The 26,172-nt window shown below is 32.2% G+C and overlaps 1 protein-coding gene across 1 annotated transcript in view; it reads left to right on the top strand.

Moving 5' to 3' along the window:
• Window positions 1–10,539, top strand: part of LOC139849288 (uncharacterized) — a 43,964-nt gene extending 33,425 nt beyond the window's left edge. The window contains exon 3 of the mRNA XM_071838944.1: window positions 9,952–10,539. Coding sequence (XP_071695045.1) covers window positions 9,952–10,539 — 588 coding nt within the window. The remainder of the gene's footprint in view (window positions 1–9,951) is intronic.
• Window positions 10,540–26,172: the final 15,633 nt, after the last annotated feature.

The following is a 26,172-nucleotide window of genomic DNA, read 5'->3' on the forward strand; positions in this document are numbered from 1 at the left end:
AAACGTTTTCAGTTTAAAAAGAACTTTATTATTAAAACGTATATAACTTTTATAAATATCTCGAATCACTTTTGATAACTCATTACTTAACCAGTATAATAAATATAACCATATTTATATTTTATTTCATTAAATATATATAACGATTTAAATTAATATTATATATATTTATACGCGTATTATACATACATAGTTTTTATACTTTTACTATACTTTAACTTTACCTTTACTTTACTTTTACTTTACTTTAACTTTAATAATTCACTTTAATAATTCATACTTTAATAATTCACTTTAATTATTCATACTTTAATAATTCACTTTAATAATTCACTTTAATAATTCATACTTTAATAATTCACTTTAATAATTTAAAAATCTATTATAAATAGAATTCAATAGGTTTCATTATTTCATAGAAACTTGAAAATATATTTCTCTAAACTCTCTCAATCGATTATATATATATATATATATATATATATATATATATATATATATATATATATATATATATATATATATATATATATATATATATATATATATGTTTGCTCTGTATTATTTCAAGATATTATTAGTATACATAAAATATTACGACGGTGTCCGAGTGATTTCAAAATAGTTTTTTGAATGAGTCAAAGCTAAGGAAATTATGGGTTATAGCTGTGGAGGTGATGGGTATGGTTCATGGGTATGCTCGTGAGGTCAATCTAGTGTTTATCATCTCCGTTGCGTCTATGTACTTTCCTGCAATATTGAATCTCAATATTGATACGTGAGCACTCATAACTTAATTTTTATATATCAATAGTGTATCCCTTACTAGTGCTCGAGTATATAGGATTATGCATGCTTGTACATTCGATATTGTCCTTAGATAGGTTTGTTGAATCCTGAATTAGATACATATGCTACTGAGATAGGGTATATGATATGCATGTCATTGGAAAGCTAGCGAAAAATTAAGAACTTTTCATTTAGATATCGAATGGTTTCGATGAACGGATTAGAATTTATAGTCAACTGAATTTTAGTATTATTATTAAAATGATTATTATTACTATCGTCGTTATTATTTTAATAGAAATATCATTGTTATTATAAAATATCATTATTACTATTATGTTAGTATTATCATTTTATCATAATAACATATTTAGTAAATATAAATATTGTTATAGAATAATAATAATTATTATTACAAAATAATACAACTTTTACTTATTATTATTATGATCAATATTATTTTATCAAATAAATAGGGGATACAAAGATATTTTTCACCACGCGTAATATAATTACATTAATAATACTTACCACTATAGTTTTACGATATTAAGTGAACTTTATAAATTTTACTACTTAAGATATATAAAAGTATATTTTATCATATATAAACGTTAATATAAATTTTTATTAATAAATGACTTTTATTATTATAAAATCTAATAAATGTATTTAAATATATAAAACGACTATAGTTAAGTTATATAATAAACACGTATAAATTTTAGAAGTCATTTTGGGTCAAGTTGACTTTTGTTGACTTTTGTTGACTTTTGCATATTAGTCTCGATCATTAGGATTGTGGTACACTATGACTTGACCAAAAATTGTTAGACAAATATTGACCAACATATAAATATATATAATTAATATAGGTTCGTGAATTCGAGGCCAACCTTGCACTTGTTAAATGACGTTATGTGTATTTTTACTACGAAATACAGTATGGTGAGTTTCATTTGCTCCCTTTTATATATATTTTTGGGACTGAGAATACATGCGCTGTTTTTATAAATGTTTTACGAATTAGGCACAAGTACTAAAACTAATTCTACGTGGTTTTAAACCAGAAATATACCCTTAGCTTGGTAACATTAAACTACTTGTCTATGTACGGTAGGCGCGAATCCCAAAGATAGATCTATTGGGCCTGACAAACCTCATCCTGACTATGGGATGCTTTAGTACTTCGAGGTTATTTTAAACACACCTGATCTGGTGTACTTCAGAGGGTAAAACATGAACGTTAAGGCTTGTTACCGGGTGCCTACAACTTATAGAATACTTTTATACACTTGCGAGTGTACATATATTTATAAACGGAAATCTTGTGGTCTATTAATATATTGAAGTGTTTGTTATGATAAACCTATGAACTCACCAACCTTTTAGTTGACACTTTAGAGCATGTTTATTCTCAGGTATTAAAGAAATCTTCCGATGTTCATTAGCTCATTTTAAGGATATTACTTGGAGTCATTCTTGGCATATTTTGAAAGACGTTGCATTCGAGTCATTGAGTTCATCAAAATTATTATTATGTCAATTATAGTTGGATGTATTATGAAATGGTATGCATGCCATCAACTGTCGTTGCAAAGAAAGTTTGTCTTTTAAAAACGAATGCAATGTTTGTAAAATGTATCATATAGAGGTCAAATACCTCGCGATGTTATCAACTATTGTGAATCGTTTATAATGTATATGAACGGGTCCTTTCAGTTGGTATCAGAGCGGTGGTCTTAGCGAACCAGGTCTGCATTAGTATGTCTAATTGATAGTCATTAGGATGCATTAGTGAGCCTGGACTTCGACCGTGTCTGCATGTCAAAAGTTTTGCTTATCATTTTTGTCAGAAATTGCCTGCTTATCATTCTTAGTCTAGACACGTTTTACTGCATTGATTGCATGAATAGTGTATAGACAAAATTCATATGTTAGCGTATTTGCTAATCCATATCTTAGCATATCTGTTACTGTAAACTTTGCCTGACATATCCCGTAAATTTCTCCGTAATCTACGAAATCTTTTGCGATATATATATAGAAATTCTATGTAATTAGAATACCACTCGATAGCCGGAAAATCATTTCATATCGAAAAATCCTTTATTCAATCGAACGAAATGGAATTCGTCATTAGTTCAAGTCCCTCGAATTTTGATATGGAATCCCACTCAAGCTCCGAAAGCAGTGTGACCAGAATGGATCAACCAATTAGCCATCATCTATTCTGGATGAATTGGGGATAGGTTCGTAGCCTCCTCAATAATTGGAGACAAGAAGAAGGTGATCCCTTCCATCCACCACATTGCCCTCTTGGCGATGAACCTGAAGCACTTACAGGCGAACCGGTCCGAAACACCATTTTCTCTCTCATTTTCAGAGTATCTCGTCATGATTATATACTACATCAAATTCTAGATTTTATTTCTCCAATCGTCCGAACCGACAATCACCCCGGTGTAATAGAAGAAGTCAACAACCTTCGCGCTCGAGTAGTGGCTTTAGAGAATATGGTGCAAGGGTTACAAACACCAACAGCAGCACCAGCAGCATAACCAGTACCACCATCAGCAACACCAACAGTACCATCACCACCACCAACAATAACATCCGCATCCCACACTTCAGCATCACAACCTATATCCCACGAGTACCAATGACATACACTCTATAGATACCAAGGAATACCAACAACAACAAACGATGAAGTATTGATTCATAACTTCATTGGAGAAACATTTTACGACGATTATGTAGTCTCTAAAGTCTTAGAGATTATCTATTCTAGCCCTAATCATAAATTAGATGAGTGAACCCAAATGATAGAAGGAAGAGTAGAAACCCTGACAAGAATGATGTGTGGTTTACAAGCTAGACTTGATTTACCAATAGCATCAACGGTACCATGAACATCACCAGTACAGTTAGTACCATATGCGTTGTCAGAATCAGCAGCACCTATAACATCACAAACTCCGTCAGTTCAAGAATCACCGTGGACATCATTATAAATCAACAACAAGTATGTAATATCAATGAGTTATGAAGTATTAACTCATTTTCACTGAAGGATTTATATGTATATCTTATATATATAAATTTTTAGACCATAATAAATATTTTCATACTAAGCTATTATGTGTGAATCTTAACTACTCGGTTAATTCATGTTACTAATATGCAATAATGTACGTCCTTCGTCCACAACTTAACCATCATTAACTACAATCTCAGCCTCAATTCAATAAATCCCAATTCATAATAAATCAAATGAATTATTCAAATATAAGTTTGATTTTTCACTTTCATCGTCGATGTACTCGAAACTTTTCAAATAACATTATTCGTACCTTGCTAAATTCACAAGAATTCCACAAACACCAACAAATAACGAAGTATTAATTTATAATTTCAATTTTATCGAATAAATACTCCGTAAAAGTTAAGTAATTTCTAAAGTCTTTACGGATTATTCAGTTCTAGTTTCAACCGTAAATCAAATGAGTTTAATTTAATATTAACTCATTAAATCTATGTTACATCTGAAGAAAATATGGACATATATATTTTCATAAAGGCTGTAATAAAATTCTATTGTACAAAATATTAATTGTGAAAAAAATTTTAACGGGTAGGTAATACCCGAGAGATATATAAATTCACAATTAATATGTTACATTTTTCGAATATGATTAAGCAAATCATCAACTATATCCCTAATCTCACAACAATATACATTCTTGTATAGAAATCAAAATAACCATTCTCATCCAAATTTGATTAGGCATTCTGATTTTGACAAATCAAAATCCAAGTCATGATTTTACAGAAGACATCACTCTTAGATTCCTACATCTTTCAAAGCTATACTTTGACTTCAAAACTGTGTTAGAACATCATATGTATAATAACGATTACAAACTGTGTTCAAACTCTCCAAAGTTTTAGAAGACACTTCAAACAATGAACAATCGAGATGATGATCCAACCACATATTACCCACAGTTATGTACCTAAAAAGCTCTCGAAGCCAAAGTCATAGTTCGACGCGTATCCGTGTCAGACCCTTTGGCATTTATTAGCTAAAATGACTTTTCAATTCCTTTTCAAAGTAGCCAATTTTGTCACAGCTCCAGCAAGTCAACTTCGACTTTTCAGTCGGACTAGTCTTATTATAACCTCGATAGATACGTTGCCCTTTCGTCATTGTTACTGGGGAACCTTTCATATCTCGCCACCTTAGCAATAAACTTACCAACAACTTCTATTATCTTTGACTTTTCAAAAAATCATTATATTTATTGAAATCACATCATTTACTCATTCGCATCTTGTAACGAGAATTGTCATACGAATCATCGGAAATCAATAAACAGTATTTTGAAATCTCGCAGCATGTCTACGCCAACAGTTATATGTGTACGTAAAACGTCTATCTCCTGGACTTACATACTTTGAATGTGAAGTTCTAAAAAATATTTTGAACTGCAAACTAGTTCTTGAAATGCTGACGAAGCATCAAAAACTGTAAACGATCTTAACAGTAAAAAGTTTGATGACAAAGAATAGTAAGGTGGTAAAGCTGAGAAAAAGAGAAGGTTTGGAACTGGAAAACGGATTGAGCAAAGTATGAAGGAGGCTGTGGACAAATCACAAGGACGAAATCTAAATTCAAAGAATCCAAATGATTCAGTGTGTGCTAAAATCCTTTAAAAATACCTTGCTCCTTGCTCTAAAATCCTTGCGGACAATATTCTTCATCATCCTCTTATCTTAAATATTCTAAGATATCATCGTATCTTCCATTATAAATATCCTCCATATTTCTGAAGATATTTCATAATCATTCTTATCTGAAATCATTTATCCCCTCGCATTATCTGTATCACATCATAAAGGAAACTGTTTTAGTTTCTAAATTCTGAAACCTTCGAGTATAAAGTATGAATGTTTTGAAGTAGTGTTGGGAACTGAAGCATGAGTTAGTATAATATAATGACACTTGATCAACGTGATTATATTACAGTAAGTCATGCTGAGTTTTTAAATGAAACGTGATGATTCACAGATCATAACATCATCATGTGCCATGTTACACGACTCTTGTATTCTATTTAACCTCTAAAATATCAAGAAAATATTTCTTGATGATTTGGTCATTTCCAGGGTATTCTGGTAATTTAACAAATCAAGACCGTTCCATTACCATTTCCTTCTTAGAACATTAACAATGTTCATTCCGAAATTTATATCTGCGAATTATGGACCATTACAAGCGATGCTTAATCGCAAGAAGAAGAAACGAAATGACAAAGCTCCAAAATAGAAATTGGAGTATAAATCGCAGCAAATAGGAGGGAGTATTAACTGTGGATGACAATGATTATAGAAGACAGAAGCAGGGACTTTGAAATATAAGGGAAGATATAAAACCCAACAACCACCCAAAAATTATAAACCGTATATATCGATGCATATAACAATATAAAGACACGGAAGAACTAAAAACACTATAAAACTGAGAGTATAGTAGAAGTAAATAGATTCTTTCGGAGGCAGATGAAAAAGAAGAACGACAGATATGAAAGTGAGGAGTATATCGAGAATCAGTACTGGATGAAGCATATTGACAAATACTTTAAAATATGAGTTAAGGGAGAAAGAATAGAAGGTGTGAGTTGTAAGGAAACGAAGGAGGTGGATTTATAGTGAAATACCCGACAGAGAAATCAAGATGGATTATCGTATTAATTCGAAGAGAATCATATTCTCCTTAATCACCGAAGCATCAAATCCAATATAGATTACAAAGATTTTCTTTAAATTCGGAGATCAATTGTGATGACGTCAAAAGATATGACGAATCACTATAATCTTATTTCCTTCATTTACGATAACTTCCCTCATACGCTTCGAGTAATCGAATTATTTTATCCATACTTCTTAGACATGATAAAACTTCATAATCGTCATAATAAAATTCTCATTGTTAGCCATAACGACCTCTATCAAATTTCGGGGACGAAATTTCTTTAACGGGTAGGTACTGTGACGACCCGGAAATTTTCGACTAAATTTAAACTTTATCTTTATATTATTCTGACACGATAAGCAATGTTTGTTAAGTTAAATCTCAAGGATTTTAAACTATGTTTATACATTCATTTAAACCTCGACCAAATTCCAATGATTCACGAACCATTAAATGAACATATATGAATATGTATGTATATGTGTATATGTTATAAATTGAAAATGTCAACAAAGTATTTAAACGTATAATGCTTTATATGAACGTATTTGTTTCAATATGATTATCGACGAAATTAAAAAAAATATATTAAATGATTGAATTATGATTACAAGTCTCTGTTGAGAGGTCCACTATGATTTGAGAAAATCTATTCCTCTTAACGATATTCGGAATAATTTGTAAAGCTATTTATAAATAAAAATAAAAAGTGTCATTTACGAAAGTTAGACAAAAGCTAGTGGAGAATTGGTTTCCATAATATTCTATTAATCTATTTTCAAACGTACAAAAACGTTTTCAGTTTAAAAAGAACTTTATTATTAAAATGTATATAACTTTTATAAATATCTAGAATCACTTTTGACAACTCATTACTTAACCAGTATAATAAATATAACGATATTTATATTTTATTTCATTAAATATATATAACGATTTAAATTAATATTATATATATTTATACGCGTATTATACACACATAGTTTTTATACTTTTATTATACTTTAACTTTACCTTTACTTTACTTTTACTTTACTTTAACTTTAATAATTTACTTTAATAATTCATACTTTAATAATTCACTTTAATATTTAATAATTCACTTTAATAATTCATACTTTAATAATTCACTTTAATAATTCATACTTTAATAATTCACTTTAATAATTCATACTTTAATAATTCACTTTAATAATTCAAAAATCTATTATAAATAGAATTCAATAGGTTTCATTATTTCATAGAAACTTGAAAATATATTTTTCTAAACTCTCTCAAACGATTTATATATATATATATATATATATATATATATATATATATATATATATATATATATATATATATATATATATATATATATATATATATATATATATATTTTTGCTCTGTATTATTTCAAGATATTATTAGTATACATAAAATATTACGACGGAGGGATGTCCGAGTGATTTCAAAATAGTTTTTTGAATGAGTCGAAGCTAAGGAAATTATGGGTTATAGCTATGGAGGTGATGGGTATGGTTCATGGGTATGCTCGTGAGGTCAATCTAGTGTTTATCATCTCCGTTGCGTCTACGTACTTTCCTGCAATATTGAATCTCAATATTGATATGTGAGCACTCATAACTTAACTTTTATATATCAATAGTGTATCCCTGACTAGTGCTCGAGTATATAGAATTATGCATGCTTGTACATTCGATATTGTCCTTAGATAGGTTTGTTGAATCCTGAATTAGATACATATGCTACTGAGATAGGGTATATGATATGCATGTTATTGGAAAGCTAGCGAAAAATTAAGAACTTTTCATTTAGATATTGAATGGTTTCGATGAACGGATTAGAAGTTATAGTCAACTGAATTTTAGTATTATTGTTAAAATGATTATTATTACTATCGTCGTTATTATTTTAATAGAAATATCATTGTTATTATAAAATATCATTATTACTATTATGTTAGTATTATCATTTTATCATAATAACATTTTTAGTAAATATAAATATTGTTATAAAATAATAATAATTATTATTACAAAATAATACAACTTTTACTTATTATTATTATGATCAATATTATTTTATCAAATAAATAGGGGATACAAAGATATTTTTCACCACGCGTAATATAATTACATTAATAATACTTACCACTATAGTTTTACGATATTAAGTGAACTTTATAAATTTTACTACTTAAGATATATAAAAGTATATTTTATCATATATAAACGTTAATATAAATTTTTATTAATAAATGACTTTTATTATTATAAAATCTAATAAATATATTTAAATATATAAAACGACTATAGTTAAGTTATATAATAAACACGTATAAATTTTAGAAGTCATTTTGGGTCAAGTTGACTTTTGTTGACTTTTGTTGACTTTTGCATATTAGTCTCGAGCATTAGGATTGTGGTACACTATGACTTGACCAAGAATTGTTAGACAAATATTGACCAACATATAAATATATATAATTAATATAGGTTCGTGAATCCGAGGCCAACCTTGCACTTGTTAAATGACGTTATATATATGTTTACTACGAAATACAGTATGGTGAGTTTCATTTGCTCCCTTTTATATATATTTTTGGGACTGAGAATACATGCGCTGTTTTTATAAATATTTTACGAATTAGGCACAAGTACTAAAACTAATTCTACGTGGTTTTAAACCAGAAATATACCCTTAGCTTGGAAAAATTAAACTACTTGTCTATGTACGGTAGGCACGAATCCTAAAGATAGATCTATTGGGCCTGACAAACCCCATCCTGACTATGGGATGCTTTAGTACTTCGAGGTTATTTTAAACATACCTGATCTGGTGTACTTCAGAGGGTAATACATGAACGTTAAGGCTTGTTACCGGGTGCCTACAACTTATAGAATACTTTTATACACTTGCGAGTGTACATATATTTATAAACGGAAATCTTGTGGTCTATTAATATATTGAAATGTTTGTTATGATAAACCTATGAACTCACCAACCTTTTGGTTGACACTTTAAAGCATGTTTATTCTCAGGTATTAAAGAAATCTTCCGCTGTGCATTAGCTCATTTTAAGGATATTACTTGAAGTCATTCATGGAATATTTTGAAAGACGTTGCATTCGAGTCATTGAGTTCATCAAGATTATTATTATGTCAATTATAGTTGGATGTATTATGAAATGGTGTGCATGACATCAACTTTCGTTGTAAAGAAAGTTTGTCTTTTAAAAATGAATGCAATGTTTGTAAAATGTATCATATAGAGGTCAAATACCTCGCGATGTAATCAACTATTGTGAATCGTTTATAATGTATATGAACGGGTCCTTTCAGATACTTTGCAGCAAATTCAAGTCATAAACTTGGTGACTGTTAATGGTAATATACAGAAGCAAAAACCGCTTGAAAGTTATGACCAATGGCAACTTGAGCCCATAACTTTCGCATCAGAAAATGGTTGCGGATTTTTAGAAGAACCAATTGTGATATCATGCAAGATTGCGGGACTGGATATTCAAATAATGAAAGTTCATATCGACACTGGTAGTAGTGTTGATGTTATGTATAATCAGTGTTTTTGCAAACTGCCAAAGGATGTTCAATCCAAGCTAAGGCCAACCGCAATGTCTTTATCAGGTTTTTCTGGTGAATCTGCATGGCCTATAGGGCAGTTAAAGTTGGAAATCGAAGTTGTTGATGAACAAAATGCGCAGCTTTCGCGTAAAGCTTTATTGAATCTGTATGTAATGAATACTGTTTCGCGCTATAACATTCTTCTGTGGCATACAGCTGTTTGTAAGCTGGGCATTGTTTCATCCCCAATTCATGGGATGGTAAAGTTTGTAACTTGTAATGGCATTGCGACAGTTACATCTGCGGTTCAACAGCCGTTGTGTGCATCTATAATAATGAATGGTAATGTGGGAATAGAAGGTCATGTAGTGGTTACAAACAAGGAAGTTATGGTGATAGATTGATTTTAAATGTGGGTGTTTGTAATTTCGCATGGAAGTTTTAGTGCGAAGGATGGAAATTCGAATTTTCACGTGCATATTATTGTTTAGAAGTAAAGATGGAAAGTGTCTTTACTTACTGAATGTTGTTTGAAACAAAAAAATGAGAATAAATAAAGTGTTTCAATTTCTGTTACAATATCATTGTACGCATGAATAGATATATCGCGTAAACTATGATACATAATGCATATATACCTGCAAACTTCCTACGGCAAGGGATAGTTTTTTAAATAAAAAATGAAAATGAATGATGGTGAATGAGGCCTAAAGTGATGGAAAAGCCCACTTTATGCAGAATTATATTAAGGCTCAGAATGCAATTGATTTTCTTAAAATAATGCTGTTTAAATTAATATCCATTTTGTTATGCGAAATGAAATGATGGATATAAATGAAAATTTATGCGAATTTGTGCCAAAATTGTAATTCAGGAACAGTGTGAAAGTACCAGGCTCAAAATTGAATAAGTGATGGTAAAGCCCACTTAATGTTTAAATATATAAATAAATAAAAGGTGTATGCGAAAAGATTAATATTTGTAATTTTCATAAGATATTTAAATGCATGGATGCTTCGCATAAAACACAAACTTGCCTAAGGATCGTTTCGGCAGAATTGGAAGATTCATAATGTGTAAACACACGTGCATACAGGTTGTTTCGCATAAAGTAATTGTTTATTATGTGCACAATAATAAACAGTGAAAATGCAAAGGACAATGCTAGTGATTATGAATATTGAAAAGTACTTAAAAGCGCTATAAAGGTAAAAAAGTTGCAACTGATATAAGCATTTTCCATTTATAAAACCGTATACGACAGCGGCCAAGTGTTACAAAAAATAAACGCAATGATAATTGCGGATTCACTATGAGATTACAATTCAAGTTCCATAATGTCCTTAATAGTAATATTCTCCTGTTGGCTAAGAGCGGCAAGAGCTGGAATATCAATACGCTCTATGCCTTGGCTGGTTTCGGTATAAATCTTCTCTGTAACCTCCATATCGCATACTTCCTTATCTATGACCTCTGGATATGGTGGACCAATACCATAAGCATCTGAGATTGTTGACAGAAATTCGCAGTGTTCGCGGAGTTTAACCGCGTTAAGGTACGCTTGGAATTTCTGTGAAACCGGTTTGGAATCCATGATCTTATGGCTAAGGTCGGGAAGGCCTGCGATAAGTTGTTTAAACTGGTCATCTGTAGCTGCAACCTGCTGTTGGGACTCAAGCGCAGTAGTGAGCATAGTCACTTGAGCCTCGGCTGATTGAAGTGCAGTTTGTGAAGTTCCAAGTTCTTTTTTCAGTTTAGCGTTTTCTTCTTCTAAACGCGCAATCTTGTTATCGGCCTGTTTTAATGCTTTTTCTTGAGCTATAAGCTCTTGGACTAATTTGTCCCTACGAGGGACGTCATCCACAAGAAAACACACAGCAACATACAGATTCTGCACTCTAGCACTTTCCATGGTTTCATCATCAAACTTTTCAAACTCCGCACGGACATCTGCGGGAACCGCAGATCCAAGCTTAAATAATTGGTCTGCGGGTGTTTCACGATCGATGTTTACGTGTTCATGGAGATGGTTGAATTTAACTGACATAATTGGGCTTGCTGGAGTAAAGCCTTTCTCAAAAACATTGTGCGGAATATCCTGAGAGATATTGAACAGCGGACCTTCTTGTGAACTTTTTGTAAGATCGATGGGTTCTGCATGAAAAATTTTCAAAATGAATTATATTAAGCAAACGCAGTATGAACACGTAATAATTGCAGTACGAATGCAGAATTTTTTTTATAAAGCAATTGTAACAAATATTTTGTATACCTTCCTCCTCGGAATCCTCTTGAACAATGCGTTTTAAGCGTTTCTTTTCTGAAGCAGCAAGATTAATTGTAGAACTTTTGCGTTTCAACTTTTCATGAATTTCCGCAATCATGTTCTCATTAATCAGTGGCTCTTCAACATCGGTAATTTTGTCATCCTCTAGCAAACGACGATAAGAAGTGTATCCTGTGATATTCTTCTGATGCATAATCTCGACGAGAGAAATCTCTGCAAAAATAATGGTAAATGTTAACAGTTGTATATATATGAAAATACGCGTTAACAAAATGAACATTGTAAATAAGACAAGTATATACAGTTATCATCCGCATCCTTGAAGATGCCAATTTGGTTTGTCCATACCCAATGCGTAGAGATTCTACCTACGTGTAGAGGCACAATCCCATAAGGACGAATTTGTAAACGTGTATTAATGATCTTCTGGAAGGTTTCTGTTTCATATTCATCAAGGGTAACGTGGTCTTTGTTGTATTTAGAACATGCAGTTATCCATGTGTTAATCTTATTGTATCCGCGGAGAGAAGTGCTTTTTATGAAGAAAAAAGATTGTTGCCAGTTGCCAATATTCTCTTTTGGTGTGTCCATAACACCATGGCGGCACTTGAAGGTAAACCATCTGGCATCATGAGTTAAGATGGTAGAAAACTTGCGGAATACGTCCAGAGAAGCTGGCCTATTGATGACGTTACAGTACATCTCAAATAATATAACTTTCGCCACCGCATTAGGATGCAATTGGCCAGGACCAACCGCGTAAAACTGGCACGCAGTTAAGAAGAAGTCAATAAAAGGAAGCCTAAGATTGCCTAAGTAAAGCGAGGTTTCGTATACGGTAATATAATCCTTTGGGGGTGTTAAAACCTATTTCCTTATGAGGTAAGGCTTAGTGTGTCCACAAGATACTAGAAGTAATCTAGCTTTAGGAGGGCGGAGTGTTGCCGATTGATTTTTACCCTCGGGAAATAATCCCTGCAGACCCGGATCACAAGTATAAAAACTTGTGGGGTGACTTAATCAACCTGTCATCCGTAGAGCGTAAGAGTGCAAGCCGGATGACTTCTAGTGAGAGAAAGTAGAGAGGGAAAGAGAAGTGAAGTCTCAGCTCTCAAAGTTGTCAGAATATCTGAACTGTGTAAAATGACGACCTCAAGGGGTCTATTTATAGTGTTAGTTCCACCAGATTGCTTGGGGACACGTGTCAGATGATGATACGTTCTGTTATTCGTGATCCGAAATTTATGCTGAAGGTGGCGTTCTCCGGCCAGGGCTTACGTGCTAGGCGGCCTTCAGGGCTTACGCATGACGGAGCAGCCTATACAGCGGAGAACGCTGGACGGTTAACTCCACAAAATTATTGTTTCCAGCCTTCCTGATGCTACTTTCATGCAACCATTATGCCTTTTATGCGTGTATACGATAGGATACACCATTAAGTCCCCCCAGTTTAATGACTTAAGCATTTGAAAATTGATTAAGTCGTTAAACTTTTGAAAACGCATGCCAAATCAAGTCTTCACGTTTTCTTTTTGCATTGGGAAGCACATCACAGGCATTAAATGATAGGCGAATTTTACTGACATTATGATGATTGCTTATATCGCATGCGCCTCTAGCTGTAAAAAGACCTTTCGATGTACTCACCTTTTTATCTTGTTCTTACACGTGTGTGGCTGAAAATAAAACCCCCAAAATCACCACTGATTACAGCTGTTATATCTTTTGCTTTTTAACCACCATAAACCCTAACCGATCATTTACTTTAACAACTTTCTCCTACAGTATTCATCTTCTTCCATCAATACCTTCGTTACCTCCTGTTTCATTAGAACATTAATGGCAGCCATAAAGGATGTTGCAGCTATTCCTAGTAGAGTAAATCAGAGATATTTAAGCGAGCTACTGCAACATTTTCCTAGATTAGCTGGTGTTGAACCAGTGATTCCTGCAATTAATGCCAGAGCCTGCTCACCGCCCCCTGGCAAGGTTGCTATTTATGGCCATTCATTCTTCAAATTTTGCTTACGTCTGCCATTTACACCCTTCTTCTTAGAAGTTTGCAAATTTTACGGTGTTGCTGTTGGTCAATTCGAACCAACATCAATTCGAAAGATCTTGATTTTTGAAATGTATTGTCACACAAGGAGCATTGAACCATCAATTCGGATATTTTGCCATTTGGTACGTATAGCATGCCATGAAAATGGTTGGTTCACTTTCAATAAAGTTCATGGGTTTCTGAAACCTGCAATTGATCATCCTGGCGACAACTGGTATGCTTCATTTATCTTTATTAATGAAGATGCAATTGATAAACAATACTCAGCTACTCGAGTATGGCGCAAATACTCGCATACCGTATCTGTTACCTTTCCAAAACTCGTCACCAAAGAAAACCTTTTGTTTAAAAGGATTAAAGCTGAAGAAATCAATGACATTAAATATGGGGAACACATGCTTTCGCTGACATCCATGAGCCAAGATTGGGATATCTCACAAGGCTACGCCTGTATTTTTGCTGGGAAAAAGAGTAAGCACTTACTTTTACTACATATGCTTAAATAAAATGTTCTTCTTTATTTAATCATTTAATCACTGTGACTTTTTAATTTTTGCAGAAATTACTCCGCTTACCGCCATGCGGTCATCGGTTTATTCGCAGCTTACCTTTACTACCAAGAAAATTATTGATGATACCCCCAAAATAGATGTAATGAGGGAGGAGGAAAATGAAGAAGAAGAAGAAGAAGAAGACATAGGTATGAATCGAGTTGCCTCTAGAGAAGCTCATAAAACCAGATACTCAATACATCCTGGAACGGGGAAGATGTACAAGGATCTCAAGAAACATTTTTGGTGGCCGGGTATGAAAACCGATGTTGCTAAATATGTAGGAGAATGTTTGACGTGTTCTAAGGTCAAAGCTGAGCATCAGAAACCATCAGGTCTACTTCAAAAACCCAAAATACCGAAATGGAAATGGGAAAACATTACCATGGATTTCATCACTAAATTGCCAAGGACTGCAAGTGGTTTTGATACTATTTGGGTAATAGTTGATCGTCTCACCAAATCAGCACACTTCTTGCCAATAAGAGAAGATGACAAGATGGATAAGTTAGCACGACTGTATTTGAAGGAAGTCATTTCCAGACATGGAATACCAATCTCTATTATCTCTGATCGTGTCGGACCATTCAAGATTATTGATCGTGTCGGACCAGTAGCTTACAGACTTGAGTTACCTCAACAACTCGCGGCTGTACATAACACTTTTCACGTCTCGAATGTGAAGAAATGTTTTGCTAAAAAAGATCTCACTATTCCGTTAGATGAAATCCAAATCAACGAAAAACTTCAATTCATCGAAGAACCCGTCAAAATAATGGATTGTGAGGTTAAAAGACTTAAGCAAAACAAGATACCAATTGTTAAGGTTCGATGGAATGCTCGTAGAGGACCCGAGTTCACCTGGGAGCGTGAAGATTAGATGAAAAAGAAATACCCACATCTATTTCCAGAAGATTCGTCAACACCTCCAACAGCTTAAAATTTCGGGACGAAATTTATTTAACGGGTAGGTACTGTAGTGACCCGAACTTTTCCATGCTTATATATATTAATGGAGATTGATATTTACATGATTAAATGTTTCCAACATGTTAAGCAATCAAACTTGTTAAGACTTGATTAATTGAAATATGTTTCATATAGACAATTGACCACCCAAGTTGACCGGTGATTCACGAACGTTAAAACTTGTAAAAACTATATGATGACATATATATGGATATATATATATATATATATATATATATATATATATATATATATATATATATATAGTTAACATGATACTATGATAAGTAAACATATCATTAAGTATATTAACAATGAACAACATATGTAAAAACAAGACTACTAACTTAATGATTTTTAAACGAGACATATATGTAACGATTATCGTTGTAAAGACATTTAATGTATATATATCATATTAAGAGATATTCATACATGATAATATCATGATAATATAATAATTTAAAATCTCATTTGATATTATAAACATTGGGTTAACAACATTTAACAAGATCGTTAACCTAAAGGTTTCAAAACAACACTTACATGTAACGACTAACGATGACTTAACGACTCAGTTAAAATGTATATACATGTAGTGTTTTAATATGTATTTATACACTTTTGAAAGACTTCAATACACTTATCAAAATACTTCTACTTAACAAAAATGCTTACAATTACATCCTCGTTCAGTTTCATCAACAATTCTACTCGTATGCACCCGTATTCGTACTCGTACAATACACAACTTTTAGATGTATGTACTATTGGTATATACACTCCAATGATCAGCTCTTAGCAGCCCATGTGAGTCACCTAACACATGTGGGAACCATCATTTGCAACTAGCATGAAATATCTCATAAAATTACAAAAATATGAGTAATCATTCATGACTTATTTACATGAAAACAAAATTACATATCCTTTATATCTAATCCATACACCAACGACCAAAAACACCTGAAAACACTTTCATTCTTCAATTTTCTTCATCTAATTGATCTCTCTCAAGTTCTATCTTCAAGTTCTAAGTGTTCTTCATATATTCTACAAGTTCTAGTTACATAAAATCAAGAATACTTTCAAGTTTGCTAGCTCACTTCCAATCTTGTAAGGTGATCATCCAACCTCAAGAAATCTTTGTTCCTTACAGTAGGTTATCATTCTAATACAAGGTAATAATCATATTCAAACTTTGGTTCAATTTCTATAACTATAACAATCTTATTTCAAGTGATGATCTTACTTGAACTTGTTTTCGTGTCATGATTCTGCTTCAAGAACTTCGAGCCATCCAAGGATCCGTTGAAGCTAGATCCATTTTTCTCTTTTCCAGTAGGTTTATCCAAGGAACTTAAGGTAGTAATGATGTTCATAACATCATTCGATTCATACATATAAAGCTATCTTATTCGAAGGTTTAAACTTGTAATCACTAGAACATAGTTTAGTTAATTCTAAACTTGTTCGCAAACAAAAGTTAATCCTTCTAACTTGACTTTTAAAATCAACTAAACACATGTTCTATATCTATATGATATGCTAACTTAATGATTTAAAACCTGGAAACACGAAAAACACCGTAAAACCGGATTTACGCCGTCGTAGTAACACCGCGGGCTGTTTTGGGTTAGTTAATTAAAAACTATGATAAACATTGATTTAAAAGTTGTTATTCTGAGAAAATGAATTTTATTATGAACATGAAACTATATCCAAAAATTATGGTTAAACTCAAAGTGGAAGTATGTTTTCTAAAATGGTCATCTAGACGTCGTTCTTTCGACTAAAATGACTACTTTTACAAAAACGACTTGTAACTTATTTTTCTGACTAAAAACCTATACTTTTTCTGTTTAGATTCATAAAATAGAGTTCAATATGAAACCATAGCAATTTGATTCACTCAAAACGGATTTAAAATGAAGAAGTTATGGGTAAAACAAGATTGGATAATTTTTCTCATTTTAGCTACGTGAAAATTGGTAACAAATCTATTCCAACCATAACTTAATCAACTTGTATTGTATATTATGTAATCTTGAGATACCATAGACACGTATACAATTTTTCGACCTATCATGTCGACACATCTATATATATTTCGGAACAACCATAGACATTCTATATGTGAATGTTGGAGTTAGCTATACAGGGTTGAGGTTGATTCCAAAATATATATAGTTTGAGTTGTGATCAATACTGAGATACATATACACTGGGTCGTGGATTGATTCAAGATAATATTTATCGATTTATTTCTCTACATCTAACTGTGGACAACTAGTTGTAGGTTACTAACGAGGACAGCTGACTTAATAAACTTAAAACATCAAAATATATTAAAAGTGTTGTAAATATATTTTGAACATACTTTGATATATATGTATATATTGTTATAGGTTCGTGAATCAACCAGTGGCCAAGTCTTACTTCCCGACGAAGTAAAAGTCTGTGAAAGTGAGTTATAGTCCCACTTTTAAAATCTAATATTTTTGGGATGAGAATACATGCAGGTTTTATAAATGATTTACAAAATAGACACAAGTACGTGAAACTACATTCTATGGTTGAATTATCGAAATCGAATATGCCCCTTTTTATTAAGTCTGGTATTCTATGAATTAGGGAACAGACACCCTAATTGACGCGAATCCTAAAGATAGATCTATCGGGCCCAACAAGCCCCATCCAAAGTACCGGATGCTTTAGTACTTCGAAATTTATATCATATCCGAAGGGTGTCCCGGAATGATGGGGATATTCTTATATATGCATCTTGTTAATGTCGGTTACCAGATGTTCACCATATGAATGATTTTTATCTCTATGTATGGGATGTGTATTGAAATATGAAATCTTGTGGTCTATTATTATGATTTGATATATATAGGTTAAACCTATAACTCACCAACATTTTTGTTGACGTTTTAAGCATGTTTATTCTCAGGTGATTATTAAGAGCTTCCGATGTCGCATACTTAAATAAGGACGAGATTTGGAGTCCATGCTTGTATGATATTGTGTAAAAACTGCATTCAAGAAACTTATTTTGTTGTAACATATTTGTATTGTAAACCATTATGTAATGGTCGTGTGTAAACATGATATTTTAGATTATCATTATTTGATAATCTACGTAAAGCTTTTTAAACGTTTATTGATGAAATAGAGGTTATGGTTTGTTTTAAAATGAATGCAGTCTTTGAAAAACGTCTCATATAGAGGTCAAAACCTGGCAACGAAATCAATTAATATGGAACGTTTTTAATCAATAAGAACGGGACATTTCACCAACCAGTGATCATTTCAGCAGAGATATAAAATAAGTTTGTCAATTGTATCTACACAGATACAGGAAGTGAAGCTGACATCATCTACTGGCATTGTTTGAGAACTTTTCCAAGGCATGTGCAGAGCAGAGCTAGGCAAACGAGGTTGAAAGTTTATGGACTAACAGGAGCACCGATAAATGCCATGGGGCAGATTCGTTTGGAAGTTGTTATGGGCACATTCCCATTGTTGAGAACGGAAACAATTGATTTCACAATCATAGATGGCAATTCTCGTTTTAATGTCCTTTTTGGAAGAACAGCTTTGGCTAAGTTTGGAGCAATAACATCGACGGCCCATGCAGAGGTCAGATTCCCCACTCCAAATGGAGTCGTAGCCATACATTCACAGTATGTGCAGCCAACAAGGGAAAGATCAACGTTTGCAAATGGGCCAGAAGGCAGAATGAATCAGAGAAGGCGTGATAGGTTATTCAGCGAGGAAGAAGTTCAGGAGTTTTTCATTCCATAAGCAAGTGTGAAGGCCGGATAGCGCTGGGCGCTCGGCATATGAAGAAGCAATTTGTCAACAAGTTATCAAGAACAGTGTTTATCTTTTCAATAAAGAGCAGTTTCATTTAGCATTTCAATAAAAGCAGTCTTTTACAATCGTTGTACTCATGCCTGTTTGGCATTTGAAGAACACATTTCGAATTATACGATGAAGCAGCGTTTATCAAACTTACTGTGAACCATTATGGTTATTTTGTAGTGCATACATTAGCAATTGCATACATTAAACGTTCATGACGTACTAATTAGGCTTGATCCACCTAAAAGTCGTCATCAATCATTTATGTACTGCACAGTACTGAACAATAATTTTATATTTTTCTTAAACAAAGTGCTGCCCGTGACAAATGTAAATCATTACATTTATAACCTGCCCACAGAAGGATCGTATTTTTAAATACCTCCGATGGTGGAAGTTTTTGTGCCGGCCAGTAAAGGCACAAGGGATCGGCTAGAAAACGTTTAAATTTTACTAGAACGCACCGAGGCATGATACAAAACTCAGATACTTGTCATGACAAACATTATAAAAAATTACTTCACAGAACGAAGTTATATATTTTATGTATGAAGGCAAAATAATTAGCAATTCTTCCTCATATACTTTATGATGGAAGGCGTAAGACGGAGAGTTTATTGATTTATAGTCATTCTTCTAAAACACTTCATAATTCTTCCTCATTAATTTTATGACGGAAGGCGTAATCAGACATCGTATTCTTGATACTGCAAGGCATCTACATATAAGTTACCTTATGCACTTTTCAAAATGATTTGCTCAAATTATACACTGTACAATTGTGTATAGAAATTTTATGTCAGGTGCATAATTGATTGGTTTTAAAGCATTAAGCATAAAAATATTTGCAACAAGCATATAAGCACACATAGTCATCACAATAAAGTCAGTATATAACAGTTGCATAAAAGTAGCATCAGGAAGGCTGGAAACAACAGTTTTGTGGAGATTGTCCGTCCAGCGTTCTCCGTTGTACAGGCTGCTCCGTCATGCGTAAGCCCTGAAGGCCGCCTAGCAGATAAGCCCTGGCCGGAGAGTGCCGCATTTAGCATAAATTTCAAAGCACATGTAACAGAACGTATCATCATTTGACACGTGTCCCCAAACAAATCTGGTAGATCTGACACTATAAATAGACCCCTTGGGTCATCATTTTACACAGGTTCAGATATTATGACAACTTTGAGAGCTGAGACTTCACTTCTCTTTCTCTCTCTACTTTCTTTCACTAGAAGTCAACCGGCTAGCACTCTTACGCTCTACGGATGACAGATTGATTAAGCCACCCCACAAGTTTCTACACTTGTGTACCGGGTCTGCAGGGATTATTTCCCGAGGGTAAAAATCAATCGGCAACGCTCCACCCTCCTAAAAGCTAGATAACTTCTAGTCACTTGTTGACATACTAAGCCTTACCTCATAACGAAATAGGTGTTAACACTTGGGCATACGAAATACCTTCAATCTCCCACTTGCACGTGAAATATAAGAAATTAATGCAAGTGATGGATACCACCTAACGACCGTCCATCACCCCCAACATGTTATGACTTTGTGCCATTCAATAACATCATCCCTTTCGAGTTCCCATCTCGAATATGAATAGGTGAATCATTCATTATTTCCTTTCGTCCTAGATGTCATGTTAAATCCAAGAGACACAAAGTGATCACTTGTGATGACCCGGGAATTTCCGATTAAATTTAAACCTAATCTTTATATGTTTCTGACACGATAAGCAAAAATCTGTAATGTTGAGTCTCGAAAGTTTTTAAATTTATATTCATGTAATCAATTACCATTTAACCATGCTTGACGATTCACAAACCATTGTGTGTTAATAAATAAATAAATAAATAAATATATACATATGTGTGATTATTAAATTGAAATATATTAATAAAACATTTAACGGATTAGTTGATATAAATATAAGCTATAGGATCTATTATATGAACTTGGAAACGTTATCAAAGTATTGAATGAATAATACTTTACATGAACGTATTTGTTCGATGTAAGTATACTATATTTATCTGCGAGATTAAAAGATAATATCAAATGATTGATTTATCAGATACATTGAATTATAATTATGAGTCTCTGTTACGAGGCCCACGTAGATTTGAGAAATCATTTTTTTTTTTAACAATATTTGGAATAAATGGTAAAGTGATCCACATGTGTGAATAAAGTGACAATCAACGGTAACTGAGAAAAAAGTTATATATATATATATATATATATATATATATATATATATATATATATATGAATTCTGAACACAAATAATAATATATGAATGTAGTAAAATATATAATATATATAAATATTAAATATTCTAAAATGTTATTATATAATATAAGTATTACATAAATTAATAATATGTAATATCAATATACTAAACTTACTTACAAGATTAAAAGATAGTTACTAAAGTAATTTTATTATCACATTCAATATTAATATCAACATTAGTAATTTAATATCATTATATTAAAAATATAACATATAGATATAAAATTTGATAAATATTAATATTAATGTTATTATTATCATTATTAATACTAATATAATTAGTATTATTACATTTATCATTAATAATATTATTATTATGGTTTTCATTAAAATTATTACTATTGTGACTTATTAATACTCTTATTATTATTATTGATGATATTATTATTATTAATATTATTATTATTATTATTATTATTATTATTATTATTATTATAATATTATTATGATTGAAATTGAGACCGAAATTCAAGGGATTTATTTTATAATACTGTACTACTTTTGCTTTTGGATGTATCACCAATTATACAGATGCTTTAACAAAAAAAACCATGATCTCATCTCTCTCTCCCTCTTATCAAACATTCATCATCAAATATTTTCATAATTATCATCGTTCTATCTCATCTTCTTTCTCTACATAAAAGGATTCTTTCATAATGGATAAACGCATTCGAATTCTCCATTCCATTGAACCATTACCGAGAACCTAACCTTCATCTTCAACCTTCATCACTACTTTTAACTTCTGATTGTTTCAAATTCGTAACCATGAAACCCACTTCAAATTATAGTGTATATAAATATACATACACAGACGATTTAAGTCTCATCCATCTTTTAACCTACTTTGATCACACCCGTCACATGTTTCCTATCTATTTCGAACAAACAGCATAAATTATTACTCGCTATTCCTGTTTCTGTTTTCTTTCCATTTCGAAACCATCATCATTCTTAAAACTTCAAACAAAACCTCTCTATCATCAAAGTCTACTACTGCAGCCTTTACGATCGGAACACCCACACCCATTGAAACCATATAAACTGAAACCCATTTAAATAGCTTTCTTTTTTTTTATTATTGCTGCATCTTTGTTGTTGCTCCTGTTCTAATCCAAATCAAGAGTCCACAAGACCCATATCATCACCACACTTGTATACACCGAGAGTCATCTTCATCCCCTCTTGTGCTATTCAAACCCAAACCGCTACCTTCACTTTTTGGTTTGCAACACTATCAAACCACAATCAATAGGTATTGTCACTTATGTTCCAACAATCACCAATCATTATAAACCCATTAAACTATCACCACCTTAAACCTTTGAACACCAAATCACACCAGTAAACTACTACTACTAAATCACTGTATCTGTTGGAGTTTCACTGAAATTAAACAAGAACATGGCTAGATAAAAACTGCAGCTGCCATGCTTGAAAACCCCACAAGTCAACGAGCAAGTGATAATAATGATAGAAGCTAGAAGATGATCTTGATAGCACAGCTCCTGCCGCATTATTTTTTTTCTGCTTCTGTTTCGAAACCCATCATGTAAACACCATGAAACCCTAATAAAATTGTTGCAGTTATCTATCCTCATCTATTCGCTATTCAACAAAAACCACTCGAATAATTGCTCGCTGTTGTTTTCTTTGCTTCTCCGGTTCTTGCTTCGGCTGAAGCATCCATCACCATAACTATCATCATTGATCACCGTTATTATTGCTACTTTTTGTTTTGGCCGACAGGTATAAAAAAAATAAATAAATAAAAACCCCACTTGCAATATAATAAAGGATTGAGGTTACCTAGTTCCATATTTTTTTTGTATCTGTCGACTTTTGTTTTCTGAAAATCGAACCATTTTCACTTTTAAGCGGGCTAAATTGTTATTCCCCTTGTTGGGTCGTTAACTTGTCTAAAAGGATTGGGCTATGAACTCGTTATTTGGGCCGAGACCCATTTATGCTGCAGGGCTGTGAAGATCAAAACGGAAATAAGTTCGGGTTAAACAGAAAAGATTAGGGGATTATTTCAGAAATGCAAGAGTAGACAGATGGTTAAGGTGTTGATGGGTATTCGGGAGGTCAAGGGTTCGAGCCTGGGCTAGTGCAGTTTATAAAAAAAAAAAAATTTAAAGCTTTTCCATGTAGTGAGGTAGTTTTCTTTTTATCTATTTATTTATTATTATTATCATTATTAATGTTATTAAGTATTAATATTATTATTGTTGTTAAGTATTATTATTATTATTATTATTATTATTATTATTATTATTATTATTATTATTATTATTATTATTATTATTATTATTATTATTATTATTAGTATTATTATTATTATCTATGTTATTATTATAATTATTATTATAATTATTAGTAAAAAATAATATTAAGTACCTATTTCGAATATTGAAAATAAATATATATATTAAGTTTAATACATGAGAATACTTTTAAACATCAAAACTTGATATTTAAAATAAATGAGTTAACCTATATTTTAAATCTGATATATGGATACATAAAAATATATATAAATTTTAAATATTAAAAATATACAAATAATTATAGTTAATAGATTATTAAAAATAGAAGTATATTAATAATATACAGATATAAACTTATTCAATTTTGATTATATATATTAATATATATACAAATGATATAGGTTCGTGAATCCGAGGCCAACCCTATACTTGTTCAATGACGTCATATGTATTTTTACTACAAAATACAATATGGTGAGTTTCATTTGCTCCCTTTTACTCTTTACATTTTTGGGACTGAGAATACATGCGCTGTTTTTATAACTGTTTTACGAAATAGACACAAGTAATCGAAATTACATTATATGGTTGAATGATCGAAATCGAATATGCCCCTTTTTAGTCTGGTAATCTAAGAATTAGGGAACAGACACCCTAATTGACGCGAATCCTAAAGATAGATCTATCGGGCCCAACAAGCCCCATCCAAAGTACCAGATGCTTTAGTACTTCGAAATTTATATCATGTCCGAAGGAGGATCCCGGAATGATGGGGATATTCTAATATGTATATTGTGAATGTCGATTACCAGGTGTTCAATCCATATGAATGATATTTTGTCTCTATGCATGGGACGTATGTTTATGAGGAATGGAAATATGAAATCTTGTGGTCTATTAAAATTATGAAATGATTATTTATGTTAAATTAATGAACTCACCAACCTTTTGGTTGACACTTTAAAGCATGTTTATTCTCAGGTATAAAAGAAACATTCCGCTGTGCATTTACTCATTTTAAAGGCAGTATTTTGAGTCGATCATCGCAATGGAACCAAATGTTGGTGATTTCGTCCAGATGGATTAGGACGGGTCCTTTCAGTTGGTATCAGAGTGGTGGTCTTAGTGAACCATGTCTACATTAGTGTGTCTAACTGATAAGTCGTTAGGATACATTATTGAGTCTGGACTTCGACCGTGTCTGCATATCAAAAGTTTTGCTTATCATTTTGTGTCAAAAATTACCTGCTTATCATTCTTAGAGAATCACTTGTTTATCATTCTTAGTCTAGACACGTTTTACTGCATTGACTGCATGAATAGTGTATAGACAAAATTCATATCTTAGCGTATCTGCTACTGTAGACATTGCCTGATAGATTCCGTAGATTCCTCCGTAACTTATGGGATTTTAGTATTATATATGCATATGTAAATTATGTATTGCGGGGTACTAATCTACATCCTATAATCTATTTCTTATCAAAAATCCTTCATCTGATTGTACGAGATGAATCCCTCAACCAGTTTGAATTCTTTGGATTCCGATAGCTATTCCGATATGGAGTTTTACCTAAGCTCCGAAAGCAGTGTCACCAGAATGAATAAACCAATCATCCATCTCCAATTCATCTTATGGGTTCGTAGTCAACTTAATCAATGGAGACGCGCAGAAGGCGATCCCTTCCACTAACCGAATTCACCTCTTGATGAAGAACCTGAAGCAC

The sequence above is a fragment of the Rutidosis leptorrhynchoides genome, chromosome 5 (assembly GCF_046630445.1).
Source record: "Rutidosis leptorrhynchoides isolate AG116_Rl617_1_P2 chromosome 5, CSIRO_AGI_Rlap_v1, whole genome shotgun sequence".
NCBI lineage: Eukaryota > Viridiplantae > Streptophyta > Magnoliopsida > Asterales > Asteraceae > Rutidosis > Rutidosis leptorrhynchoides.